Raw genomic sequence first — 13188 nt, forward strand, 5'->3', positions numbered from 1 at the left:
TTTCAGCTGCTGCGAGGTTCGATTTGACTGTTCTAGGTTTGCACCGTCTGGTAACCCTGGTCGGCATTCGCGAATTGCTCAGCATCCGAACGCCAGACAAGCAAAAACGTTGAGACAAGCGGCATGCGTGTTGATAGGGAGCACGCGGAAAGATCATGAGAGCAACGATCCGGAAGATGCGCGGCTTATACTAAGTATTCACTTCTATCAATGACATGGACTCCAGGCTGAAAACGATAGCGCTATGGGCCGGCTTAGGGGCTACCGTGACGATGTCGTCGGTCGTGCTTTACCTGCTGCTGAAACCGGAGGACGAGTACGAGGTGAAGCGGCGACAAGTGGAAACGACGAAACATGCCGTGGTAAAGGTTACCGTCCCCAAGAAAATTGTCGGCGGTGTGATCGGACGACAGGGCGCCAACATCAAGCGAATCCAGGAGAAGACGAACACCAAGATCAGCTTCGACAACCAAGGTGAGAGGAAACAACGCGCTCGACGTGTCAGCGACGCCGGCTAGTTGAAGCGTTGTTTAAAGATAGCACTGCATAACAGCTGCCTCGTTTCTTTGCATCCATCATGCTGTGTATCGTCCAGCGTTTGGTTCAGTAGCAGAGGGTGACGATTGGACACGTGTAGCAGTCGTAGACGCTAGACTCCGTTACGAGAAGTCCGCGTCGCAATTTCTTGCTCAGAGCGGCTACTCCAAACTGTATCGTCCATTTCCTGGTTCGAGGTGGTGTTAACCCATGGGAAATGACACTTACGTCAATGGCGAAGCAGTGAAATATTGCGTAACAACTGAATTATTGTACGAATGGTGCACACTGCAAATCTGCACTCGAGGTAAGTGATTGGATGACACGCGTAATACATCACAGGTCGATTTGAGTCGCGAAGGAGTCGAAGTTTCCTACGCTGATGAAGCGTTTCGTTTTTGTTGCCCCCTCTTCGCTAAAGTTACAGGAGGTCCACGTCAGTGGAACTGTGGCTGCAGAGCTCGGTTGCTGTCACGAAGGTCGCGAGTTCGATCCCGGCGGTCGCATTTCGATGGAATCGAAATAGTAGAGGCCCGTGTACTGTGCGATATCCGTGCGCGTTAAAGAACCCCTGACGGTCAATATTTTTGGAGCCCTCCACTACGGCGTCTCTCATAATCATATCGTGGTTTTGGGGCTTGATACCCCAGATATTATTATCATTGAAGTTGCAGAAGCTTGTATACTCTCGCGAACTATTTATGATGCATTCCAAGAGAGTTTCTCGGAAGGCTCAGAAACGGTTGTATGTTCCATAAATGCTTATATATTTTATGAACTTGCTTTCGAAAGGAATGTAGTGTTGTCAAATTATTTTTTCAGCTGCAATTTTTTCCTTGTATGATGAGCTGAAATCCCCTTTTTAAGGGGTCTCCTTAATGCTTTAGTGTGCAATCAGTATTAAGTTAGCGTGATTTCCTTTTTCTTTCTAGGCCCTGGTGAGGAGTGCGACAGAGTGGCTCTGATTCGTGGTGCCCCAAGTGATGTCGAGCAGGCCGAACAGCTACTCAAGGCATCCATAGAGGAGCAGTCGAGTGTAGTCACGGAGACCGTGTTCGTTCCTGCAAAGTCGTGTGGCCGCATTATTGGAAAAAACGGGGAAACTGTTCGGTGAGTTAAGGCACCTGCACTCTAGTGTCAGCTCATAGCGCTCATGTCACGCCTTCTGTAGGCGTGTTTCATTTCATTTCAAACCATATCATATGTTACAGGAAAATCTCACAACTCTTGGCCCTAGGACATTTTTTTTTTACATAATCTGACTCCCATTGCTGTTGGACTGAGAGCCAGAATATTGCTTTAGCAGACCTCTGACCTCGCTGCAACTGAAGCTTTTCTTTAGTTATTGGCAGTGTTTCTTTTTGTGAAGCATGCATAAACAGTGAACATAAACTGCAGTCAAAATATCTTCGAGTCAGATTGCACATAGCTAAACAACATGCCACCTCTTCAAGATTGAAGGTTGGTGCCAATAAAATTACACCAAGTCAGAAGTTGAACTGGAAGGTGTATAGGCATGCACGATGTCAGCCCCGTTCATTGACAAATAATAGAAAAGGAAAGTTCTGTGGAAAACCATCACCCCCCCCCCCCCACCTCCCCCCACCCATCTGTAGTGGAATCCTGCACATGCCTATGTGGATAAGGCGTGAGAAAAAAATTGAAAATGTCCACCGAGCGTGGAAGTTCCCAAAATGAAAAACGTTTTGGATTCTGCACGAAAGCCTTGTTCACAATGAAAATGCGAGTAATGGTACCTGTTTAATAGGATACTGAACAAAATTTTTGGCACCAATATTTTCAGCCAAATTGATAGATTGAATCCTGAAATCGATGAACACAACCGTCATTCCATGCAGAAACTACGGAAGAATAATGAATTCAATGCATTTCTCACAAACTGTCATGTCAACTAGAGAAGGTTGTGTTTGGCGACGTCGAAATCACCCGAAACTGGCGAACCAACAATGCCAGCCATTGCCCGGGTCCCTCAACTCGCTCATCTTGCCCTTTGGTTTCTAGAACCGGTATGAACAGCAACAGCAAAGAACGATGCTTCTGGCTGGGCCAAAGCACCGGCGCTTTTGTGGAAGGGAAAGAGCGGAGTGAAAGAAATGGAAAAAAGAAAGAGGAGGACCAAAAGACGCGCATTCTGCATGCGCCTCAGTGAGTTTGACGTCACGGCTTCCGCTCCCAAGCAGCCATCACACGCAGACAATTCATCGAAAAAGCAACGAACTGTTCGAAAATACGGGAAATAAACTCCTTTTGTTAGAACAGTGGCATCTTCCAAGTTGAATTTCGAAGTCTCATCAGGTTTTCCAATTTTCACTCGGTAATTCTTTTAAAAATAAGTCGAAGAAACTTTGTTTGTCGAAACAATTGCATCTACCGAAAGGGATTCCGCTGCTTTCCTCCTTTTTCCCTGTGTTTGTTCAGCATTTTTTTTTTACGAGTTTGTGCTTGTCTACTCGCAGTCACATGTGCCGAGTCAGCTCAGCCAAGATTCTTGTGGACAGAGGAGGTGGTGACGACCGTGAACGAAATGGCAACCTCAAGACCGTCAGCATCACAGGCACTCGCGAGCAGATCCACATGGCCATCACCATGATTGACGAGAAGTTGGCCGAAGATGAGGCCTACCAGCAGAGTGTGGTGTTCGCATCTGTGGGCCAGAAGGCACTCTACCGCAGCCGTCCCATGGCCATCAAGGCTAGCGCATCACCATTGTCTAAGGTAAGCAGTAGGATGGTGGATACCTGGGCATTGGGTATGTGTTAGCGGCCTAAAGTAAGCACCAATGTGTTACATCTGGACGAAACAGCATCTATAACAGGTCCAAACAACTGTTTCCAAATTGCGGCAGCCAATTTTTGTGGTGGCAGTGGGCCATAGCACTCGAAAAGGACAGTTTGGTGGGTTAGTTGGTCTACCAGCGTCCCAACTAATTTTATCACAGAAAAATCGCACACTAGCACAAAACACTAACGTACAGGGACCTCATCTGTTCGTGTTTTCTTCTTGCACGTGTGTTAATTTTTCTGCTAAGTTATAGCAATTAATGTAGTGTCAACTAGAAGCACTGACTGGCAGAAGATGCTTATTTTCTGCATGGTACTTTGCTGGTTTCTGAGGGGTACACTGTTCAGTAAGATCCGCGAAGGGCAGTCCGCACAAAAGTAGCCCTCACTCCTGGAATTGTAGCAGGTTTGGTACTGTTGTAGAGTATAAATGCGTAGTGTGTAGCCTGAAGTGGCACAATGCGCAGCCAAACTCTCCTTGCTTGAAAAGAGAGTGCACCCTGGACCCCTAAAAATCTTGTATACCAGAAGGCCATTATTGAAATGTCATGGGGTGTCTCAGGCTGAGCCATTTGTTAAAAAAAAAAAAAAATGAAGAAACGCAGTGAACACTCTGCATATTGTCTATCCAATTGTAGTAGCTACTTTCAACGGTACTGGTGTCAACAGTACACAGTTTTAGCTCACTGCTTCCTACCTCCCCCTTCATTGTTACGGCATGCGCAAGTACAGCTGCACATAGTCGGCCACTCCGCTTTGAGCAAGTGATCGAACCACTCCGAAGTTAGCCGATCGTAGTGCTGAGCAAATTTGTAGGTACAAAATAGCACCGAGGGATTCAGCCTCCACAAACCTGGAGTAATTTCTGGCTGGAAGCAACCCAGTGGCATGGCCTCTGAATGATGAATTCATTCACTGCAACCATTGTGCTGCATCTCTGCGATCTGTCCAGCTGTGACGAGCATGGGGGGACCAATAGTCGAACATATGACCGAAACAAAACAAGTGGACATTGCAGCGCTGCCTATACTCCGTTTCATATACATAGATATCAACACTGTGGAAGGAGGCTAGTGAGACTTCGTGAAGTAGATGTGTTCATGCCAGGAAATACTTAACCCATCCTTAGCACCTGTCGTACGAACTTCTTTAGTTTTAAGCTTAGTAAGAAATTGGAACACTGTTCTACAGCTGCGAATTTGTTGTTCTACATTTCTTGGTGCTTTGTTGCATTCAGTTCATCGTGTTTCGTTGAGAGCGTCGCAATGCATGACACGCTTGCTCTTGCTCTGCTTGCTCGAGCACTTACAGTGACAAAACACAACTATGAGACACGTGGAGTTATACATTTTGCTGTCCGACTGTCTTGCGTAGCCTCTGCAGTATTGACCACTATGTATGGTACAGAGTAAGCGAGTGCTGGCGGGCTTGAATCCATTCAGTGACATGCTGTGCGACTTTTAAGTTTGTCTCCAACACTTACATCTGCTTCAGTTACGTGCCTAGACACTTCGACAGTCAGTATTTTGGATGACATTGCACTATTTGTGAACGCCACTCTTAATTTTTCTGTTCTTTAGGCATATCTTGAGCTCCTGATGCGTGCTGCAGCTGTGGAGCGTGCAGCTAAATACAGCAATTTCTTCGCTTACTGCTCACGACTGAGTGGGAAACCGTAAGCATAGCATAAAGCAGGGAACATTACACCAAAGCAGTCTTAATACAGTAGACGCTCATTAAAGGGAACCTGAAGGTACTGGGAAAATAAGGTTCCATTTAACGAAAGTTCCACTTACTGAGAGATGGAACAGGGGTGAAGTATACAGGTATGAAACCAGTAATCTTGGAGGCAGTTGTTTCATTCAAGCAGCAGTTCTATTTCACAGATTTCCATTTAGTGAGAGGCTACTGTATATCAAATGTATGTATAGTAATGAACAGCTACAGTGAACGTTCCCGGGTCATTTATGATGAAATTAACTACTTACTACAATGTTCCAATGCCAGACTACCAGTTGCAAGTGTTGGATCAGGCTGCTGGGTGTCTGTGCAGTAGCGCAAATACCTGAATAACGAAGACAATTTGAGTCCACATGAGACTCAGCATGCTGTTAAAAAATGGAGCCAGTTTTGTGGCCTTCTTCATATCGCATGCCTCAAGCAGTTGTCTTCTACATCTTTTCCACTCTTCCAAAGATGAGAATGCGCCAGCAAGCGAACACTTGCGAGGGAGATGCCTTCCACACGCACAGCAACGCTGCTGGAGAGAGGAGAGGAAGGGTCGGTTGTGCATCTCCTGATTTACCCAGTACAGCAGAGTAAAAGGTGGCCCCCCTAGTTCTTTCTTGCAGATAATCTTTGATGGGCGACAAAGGTTGGTGGCTTCCAGCTTTCAAAAAGCCAGCTCCCACCACTTGTTGCACGCAATCGCATCATGAAGGATGGCGACTACGGTAAATAATGCATTGGGAGAAAACTGTGCACCTGTCTCGTGTTAAACAAGGGCCACTTATTGAGTGAAGCGAGCCGACGCAATCAGCAGCTGAAAAGAGATGAAGAGGGTGGTACCCTTTGCCTTTCCTTTATTTTTATACGACTGGGCTTATGACGATTATCAATTTATTGCGACAATGCAAATAGAGTGGCTCCCAATGGTTGCCTAGAATGGGTATGTTTAGGATTGTGCGAATAGTCGTATATTTTAGGTTTGGAGCGAATAGTGATTTGACTGAATTATTTAGAATTGTATAGGTATACTGCATATTAAGAAGAAAAGTGAGCATATTTGCCGTCACCCAACTATGGTGTGCGATCGAAACCGAAAACTGAAACAAGGCTTGTTTATGTCATTCTCTTCAGTAGAATCGGAACATTGAATAGTGGCAGGGTTTGATTTTCGGTAGAATGAAGTGTCAGCCTGTCAAATATGTCACGCTTTAAAATTTACTATGCTTAGAGCATAGCAACTAGTATAATCAGCCTCTAAACTTTAAAAATGATGTTTTAATGTGAGAATAAGATGTTCAATTAACCTTGAAGTGGGGAACAAACTACACCTAGAAACAAGACAAAAGAAAAAAAGAAATGGACTTGTTTCTTCATGCGTCTTATTTCTAGGCATAGTATGTTTTACCAACTGGCCCCCAACACACGCTGTTTGAAGTGGGGCTTCACAGCAGTGCGGATCTTCAATTGATAGGTCTATTCTTGGTACAGCACTCCTGTACTGCGGTAAAACCACCTTTACAGTAGGGTACCTGCAGATTGGTGTACACTTGTTCATTCACTTCGAATATTTCAAAACTTCCAATAAATTGAATTCAAATCAAAGCAAATTGAAATGCTCTAGTGCTTGTTCAAATATTTCAAAATTCAAAGTGCTTGAATAGCACTTTGAATTTGATGGCGATTGTCCCAAAAGTAGTTTCGACTATGTTTGCATGGCTGTTGTAGCTATCACATGACTGTCATTAGGGCACAATAATTTGTAGAACTGCTTATATTTTATTTTTCTTACATTTTCCTTCCAACATTTGAAAGGACGAAAAGGAGCCAGACTACGTACAAGAGGAGTTGGTCGCCACATCCGCCGATGGCTACATTGAGGTCTACATTTCATCACTGGAGAACCCCGGCTGCTTTTGGGTGCAGCTGGTTGGCACGCAGTCCATCGACCTGGACAAGCTCGTCGAAGACATGACCAATTACTACTCCCACGAGCTGAACCAGGAGAGCCATGCCCTTACCTCGGTTGCCATCGGCGAAATCGTGGCGTCCCCCTTCACGCAGGACAAGTGCTGGTACCGGGTGCGCGTCGTCGCTGTGGAGGAGAGCGACTACTCACCGGACGAAACCATGATCAAGGTCCACTATGTCGACTTTGGCGAGAAGGGCCAGTACAAGACCAAAGAACTCTGTACGCTGCGGGACGAGTATCGATACCTTCCCCTGCAAGCCATAGAATGCTCGCTGGCTGGGGTCCAGCCGCGCGATGGAACCCAGTGGACGGAAGAGGCGTCCGACCTGTTCGAGACACTGTCGCACGCTGCACAGTGGAAAGTGATAATGGCAAAGGTTGTGAGCAAGACCAAGAAAGAAGACGGCCTTCCTGGATTTAAATACTCAGTTGAGCTGGTTGACACCAACACCAAGGAAGACGTGAATGTAGCTGCAGAACTGATTTCTCAGGGACACGCTGTGGAGGCGATCTGAAGGCACAAGTACGACACCTGTCTCTTCCCGTTTTGGTGCGCTCAATGTGGTGTTTCGGGTGACTGCATCATTCTCTCTGTTGTTAAAGTTCTGTTTGTAGATAGCGACATGAAACAACATGGCATGATTCGGATAGTAATTTGTGATCTAGTTATGCTGTACGAGTATGCTGATAATCGTGCTTGCGCGAGATTGTTAGGAACATGCTTTTCAGCCTGTTCCCAAGTGCACACAGCTGTTTGCTTAATTGAAATACCATCCTATTCCATGCTAGCCAAGGCAGTGGTGCTAAAATTGCTATTTTTTTATTGTGCACATGATTGTCAATGTGAGCCAGTTGTAGTACGTTCTAAATGGAGAGAAAATATTGTGGGTTCTGAACAGCTGTGTGCTTTGTTTGTTCTTCTCATCTTAGATGACCTCCATATTGAATCAACTTGCGTGACTTTTCTCACGGTCTGTTGTTGGGCTTGATTTGTTCTTTGCTGTTATGAAACGGGACTGCAGCAAGTGAGACGGTCACAGCGTTGTTTCTTGTTGGTTGCTTTAGGGTGTAAGAAATGTACGAACACTGTTGTAGAGCCAGTTGCAACCTGCAAGTTTAACATTATGAACGAACCTTCGTAGTAAGGTTAGCTTGATGTTCAATAAACACGCACAATGGATAAGCAATATGTAGTTCAGCCGCTAATACGACAACATGTCGCTGTAGGCTAGTGTGCACACAACATCAGGAGTTTATTTTTTTCAACTGATGTCCACATGTCATACAAATTCAGCTCGCTCTTTTCCAGTTATTGGTCGATACGCTTTGCAGAAGTGTTGCATGCATTATCGATTTTCCCACTGCCATTTCTTTCATTAGAACATGTGCTATGGAACTTGTGAAACTGGCTGTCTCACCATATTTTGGAGTTTGCTACTCATCAGTTTAAACTCTGAATGCATATTGAGGTAGTGATGCTCAATGGAGAATACTGGTAACATGTTTCGCGCTACATATTTGTCAAAGCATAATTGTGATGCAAAGTGGGATGCGGTTTCAGGTTATTTGAGCGACGTGTCATTCAAGACACAGAAAACGCACATACTTCATCTGTTTCGAAATTAGGTTTTGCAAAAATTTTCTCGCCAGACACCAGCTGTATATGCTTGTGCTCCGATGCTCATTTTCCGCAATTTATTACCATCTCAATGACACCTTATAAAAAACGCTTTCTTTTAAACCATTTGAAATTTAGTAGCGGTTGTTGCGAAGATTCTGCACGTACATAACTAGTATAAATGTCGGCAATAAATTAAGATTCAACCGCTTTATTGTTGTTGTGTAGTTTTATTCTGCAGTTGCTTGTGTGCGATTTGCTGTACAGCTGCTCAATTTTCATTTGTCACTTTTGCGTAACATTCTTTTATTCTGCAGTGGTGTTACTAAAGAGCACTTGCTTTTCCGTGCCGTGTTTCATGCGCTGCACACACTTGCACGATGAATTTTTGGGAGCTAGTATTACAGTGAGATCTGTTACGAGATCACAACTAGGGTCTCGGGTAGCGCCGTAGTTGTCTGCCGGTGTGCGTAACCACACGAAAAACCTAGAGCCGATGACACAGCGGGGCTCGAAACCCGGGGATGCTGGGTGCCAGCCCAGTAGTATCCTACCACTGAGCCACGCTGGTGCTTGGGACTTGTTGGCAAACTTGCCTTAGGCAGGTTTGATGTCGGGAAAGCGATTGCGATAATGCGGCTTAATAGCGTTTTAAAACGAGCTCTAGAACAACCAGTCATCGCACAATGTGAATAGCGTAACGAGTAGGTCGTCCAATGCTCCAACCCATTACAAAAGCTTGTTCTTGTTCCCCTATTAACTGTGGCGCATACTCACTTCAGCCATAATTCCTGATCGTCATCAGCCACTGCATGGACAACAACTAAGGCACACAATTCCTTGCAAGTGTTTAGCGGACAGAAGAATGACGAAAAATAGCATAGCGAATGCTGGCCTACTGCCCTAGTGGGTATCAAGCAAGTGTGCTTGCAGAGGTTACCCAAAGAGTATTCATGAAAGGCTCCGAGAGGTCGCTCTGCTAGCTTTCCCTGCGACTGTGCTGTGCCTTCCACGCAGACTTGGCGTTTTTTTCATGGTCTGCTTTTTATAGTTTATCTAAAAGACAAGTGGACATTTTTTTTTTTTTTTTGAGGAAATCAAGTGTTGTGGACTGTGTCATAGCACTCTCTTCTAATGCTATATATTAAATGTTTGCTGGCCCTAGCTGAAGCCACTTGCATAAATGCGAAACATTATTGTCTTAAGCTTTTGCGACAATGGAAAGATTCATAAAAGTTTTTAGTGCATACAGTCAACTCTCGCTAATTGAAACTTGAAGGGACACCTCTGAATTTTGTTTGAATTATCAAAAAGTTTGATTGACCAAAAGTTTTCTGATAGGTGACACCACACGTTACGCTTAGGCATTGATATTATGTTTAAAAACTGTTTTTAAGCCTTCATTGCACGGAGTGAACATGAAGCAGAGGTGTGAATTTCACTAGTTTATTTGCCATTCACTGCTGACGAGACCCTTTAAAGCAACCGCAAATTGGCAACTGCTTCTTTGCTATAGATATGTGCCTCCATCACAAAGCTCTCTATACGACTTGAGAAGCATCACCGTTTACCACGCGTGTGCTTCATTTGTTTACTTGCAAAACCTTTTTCCTTGAAGGCCTCATGTGTTTATTTTTCCTTTTTAGACTGGTAGGATTATATAAGCACACAAATTTTTAAAAGGTAGTGGGAAAGCAACTGATAATTTTTGGTATGGACCTGCAAAAAGTATGAATAAATTATGAAGTTTGAATTAAGAGGCTTTTAAATACATTGGAAGAATAGAGGGCCAACCAAAAAATTGAATTTTGTTTGAATTATCAGAGTTCGATTTATCACGAGTCTACTGCACTTGGTATTTTTTATACACATCTTGACTCATTACCTAAAGTAGGTCAATTAGATGCATGAAGTAATGCATCGAAGCAGTCTTGTACCAAGCAAATTAAACGTGCTATTGCAGATTCATATTACTCTATTTGGAAGGCATATTTTATTTGTGCCTCAAGCAACTAAGGTTACATTTTGGCATTTCAAAGAGCGTCGTGAAACATTTTTAATTCATCCTCGGCGTAGTCATTTGTGTTTGCACTTTTTAAAAAGGAGAAATCTTTTTTCGATTCTCTGTGGAAGACTAAAACGTCCATGTCATTTTTTTTTCTAGTGTGCCGTTTTGTTTCATCCCATCTTTTCATGCTTTAGCTGCAAAAGACGTGCAGATTAAGGGCTTTCACGCAAACTCTCCGCACTTCCAAAAAATGGTGAACTCTGCTTGTTATCCGTGTGGTGATTTCTATTTAAATGTCATTAAAGGTATCTCACTATACGCTGCATGACTGTTGCTTCGTCCTGCTGCAGTGCTTACAGCCTACTGCAGTCGAACATGAAGTCCTGTATTCGACTGTCGGCTGCTGTGGCCACACTTCTGCGAGGGAGAGATTAAAATGCCCAGTGTAAAGAGCCCCTCATCAGATAGGGCTTTTCCAACAAGGAGGGCACGCAGATTGCACGAAAGCAATCTTGTCTGCTAATTCACATGCATGGTGTGAAAATGGTAGAAATTTAATTGTGAATTCTGTGTGCCCTTTTCTTCACATGCCACTCTACCAAAGGAAAATGGAAAAAACCAGGGGACCCTAAAGCTTCGCCTTTAGGGTCCCTAATACCACAGAGCCATTATAATAAATGCACGTTCTGACGCCCGTTGGCAAGGACGCCTGACCACGCATCATTAGGGCAATACTTCATGTTGGATTGTGAAGCATGTATACAAGAAGCATAAAAGCTACTCTTACTGCATTTCCAAGTAAAGGGAGTTTTTTTTTTTTTCACTGTTTTCACAAGAGGCATGGTAGTGTGGTAGAACATCTGCTTGCTACACAAATGACCCAGGTTCGATGCCCACTCGGACCCCTAACAACCCTGGTTTGGTCCCCTTTCTGCTCCAGGATTTTTTTTTAACATTTTATTTCATTTGAATCATTCTCGATTTTTCAGTCATGCATAAGATAACTTTTCGCTCACAACCAAAGACGTTGACATTAGAATTTCTGCTAAACGAGCTCTTTAACGCTATCCCATTGTGATAGTATAAACATACACCTATGTAACAGGCGTATGTTTGAGAGAAAAGACAAAAATGATTGCTTGATATGTGGGCGTTTAGCGTCCCAAAACCACCATATGGTTAAGAGAGACTCTGTAGTGGAGGGCTCCGGAAATTTTGATCACGAGGGGCTCTTTAGCGCCCACCCAAATCTGAGCACATGGGCCTACAGCATTTTAGCCTCAATCAAAAAGGACAAAAATAAATTGTGGAGAAAAATAACGACTTTTTGCCATAGGGGCAGAGAACTGGGCTGTGAGTCTGTACTTATTTCTTTTTTATAATAGATAAACTTGAAGTAGACAAGGCATTAGGCCAACAAAAATGAAAAAGGAAGAAAAGACTTTTTTATTTTTTGGCTTGCCTGTTGGCACAAGTCGCTGCCTTGTCGTACATCCCCCCTCCATATGTTGTCCGTGACCCAGCTTATAGTTGTGAAACATTCCACAATTTTATTTGAACTGTCAGTACCTTCATTGCTAGAGTTTAGCATAGAAACACTATTGAAGAATAGGACACCATGGTCAAATGCATTAAAACACACAGACTGGTATTAATGTGCCCTCAAACCCCATTAGTATGACAAAGTTGCATCTTGCAGCAAAATAAGTTTCATATGCGAAAATTTGTTATATTCGGGTAGGTTATATGAAGGTATTAGTGTTGAATACATTCTAGCATCCTTCATCAATACTTCCCCATAGAGCAAACGTCTTCGTGCAGTTTATCCCACTATTTTTGCCAGACAAAATTGGCTGCACGGTGCGGAGATTAGGGCATGCAATAACACAAACTTACACTGTAAAGCGCATGCTATCTTCATGGTGGCTAGGATTTAATCTTCGCACAAGAACCAATTCTTTACAAGCTCTCGACTCTCCTGAACTCCACCTTGCGAGAGCCTGCCAATCAAGTGTCATTCATACTTGTAAAATTATTCGTATGTCATTCATATTTATAAAAATTATGGACCGTCTTCCGAAGGGAAACGTGATGAGATGCGAAGCAGCAGCAGTAAGCACGGCGTTGACCTGGCTGAAACGGATGTTGACGCGGGTGCTCGAAAAGAGGTTTGAAGCTAAACTCTGTGTAGCTTTTACTCGAGTAAACATTTCTTTGAAACACAAAGACACGGGAGGCAGATAAACGAGCCGAAAGATTGTTGCTACTCTACGTGCTGTCGAGGAGTGCGGGCCGTGAAGAGGGTGAAGCGAGAGAGAAGTGTGTTGCGAGCGGGCGGAGGAGCGACACCACCTTGGTGCGTTGGGCTGCTGCGAGTGAGGGAGAGAGTGACGTCAATGCGCAGCTGCGACTTGACCTACTTGGCATTGCTCAAACAAGTGCGGCGGCGAGAACGCGGTGCGACGTGTTGGCACGGAGACGCCGATCGACAGCATTACACAGGCATTACAGCCGACAGCGTTACAAA

The 13188-nt window shown here is 44.2% G+C and overlaps 1 protein-coding gene across 1 annotated transcript; it reads left to right on the forward strand.

Moving 5' to 3' along the window:
* The first annotated feature begins 73 nt into the window (after positions 1-73).
* Positions 74-7933, forward strand: LOC142817855 (tudor and KH domain-containing protein-like). The gene is made up of 4 exons (XM_075895740.1): positions 74-474; positions 1470-1647; positions 3015-3273; positions 6879-7933. The coding sequence occupies exons 1-4, from the start codon at positions 216-218 to the stop codon at positions 7548-7550; spliced, it is 1368 nt and encodes a 455-aa protein (XP_075751855.1). The 5' UTR covers positions 74-215; the 3' UTR covers positions 7551-7933.
* Positions 7934-13188: the final 5255 nt, after the last annotated feature.

Source organism: Rhipicephalus microplus, chromosome 5 (assembly GCF_043290135.1).
Source record: "Rhipicephalus microplus isolate Deutch F79 chromosome 5, USDA_Rmic, whole genome shotgun sequence".
Lineage (NCBI taxonomy): Eukaryota > Metazoa > Arthropoda > Arachnida > Ixodida > Ixodidae > Rhipicephalus > Rhipicephalus microplus.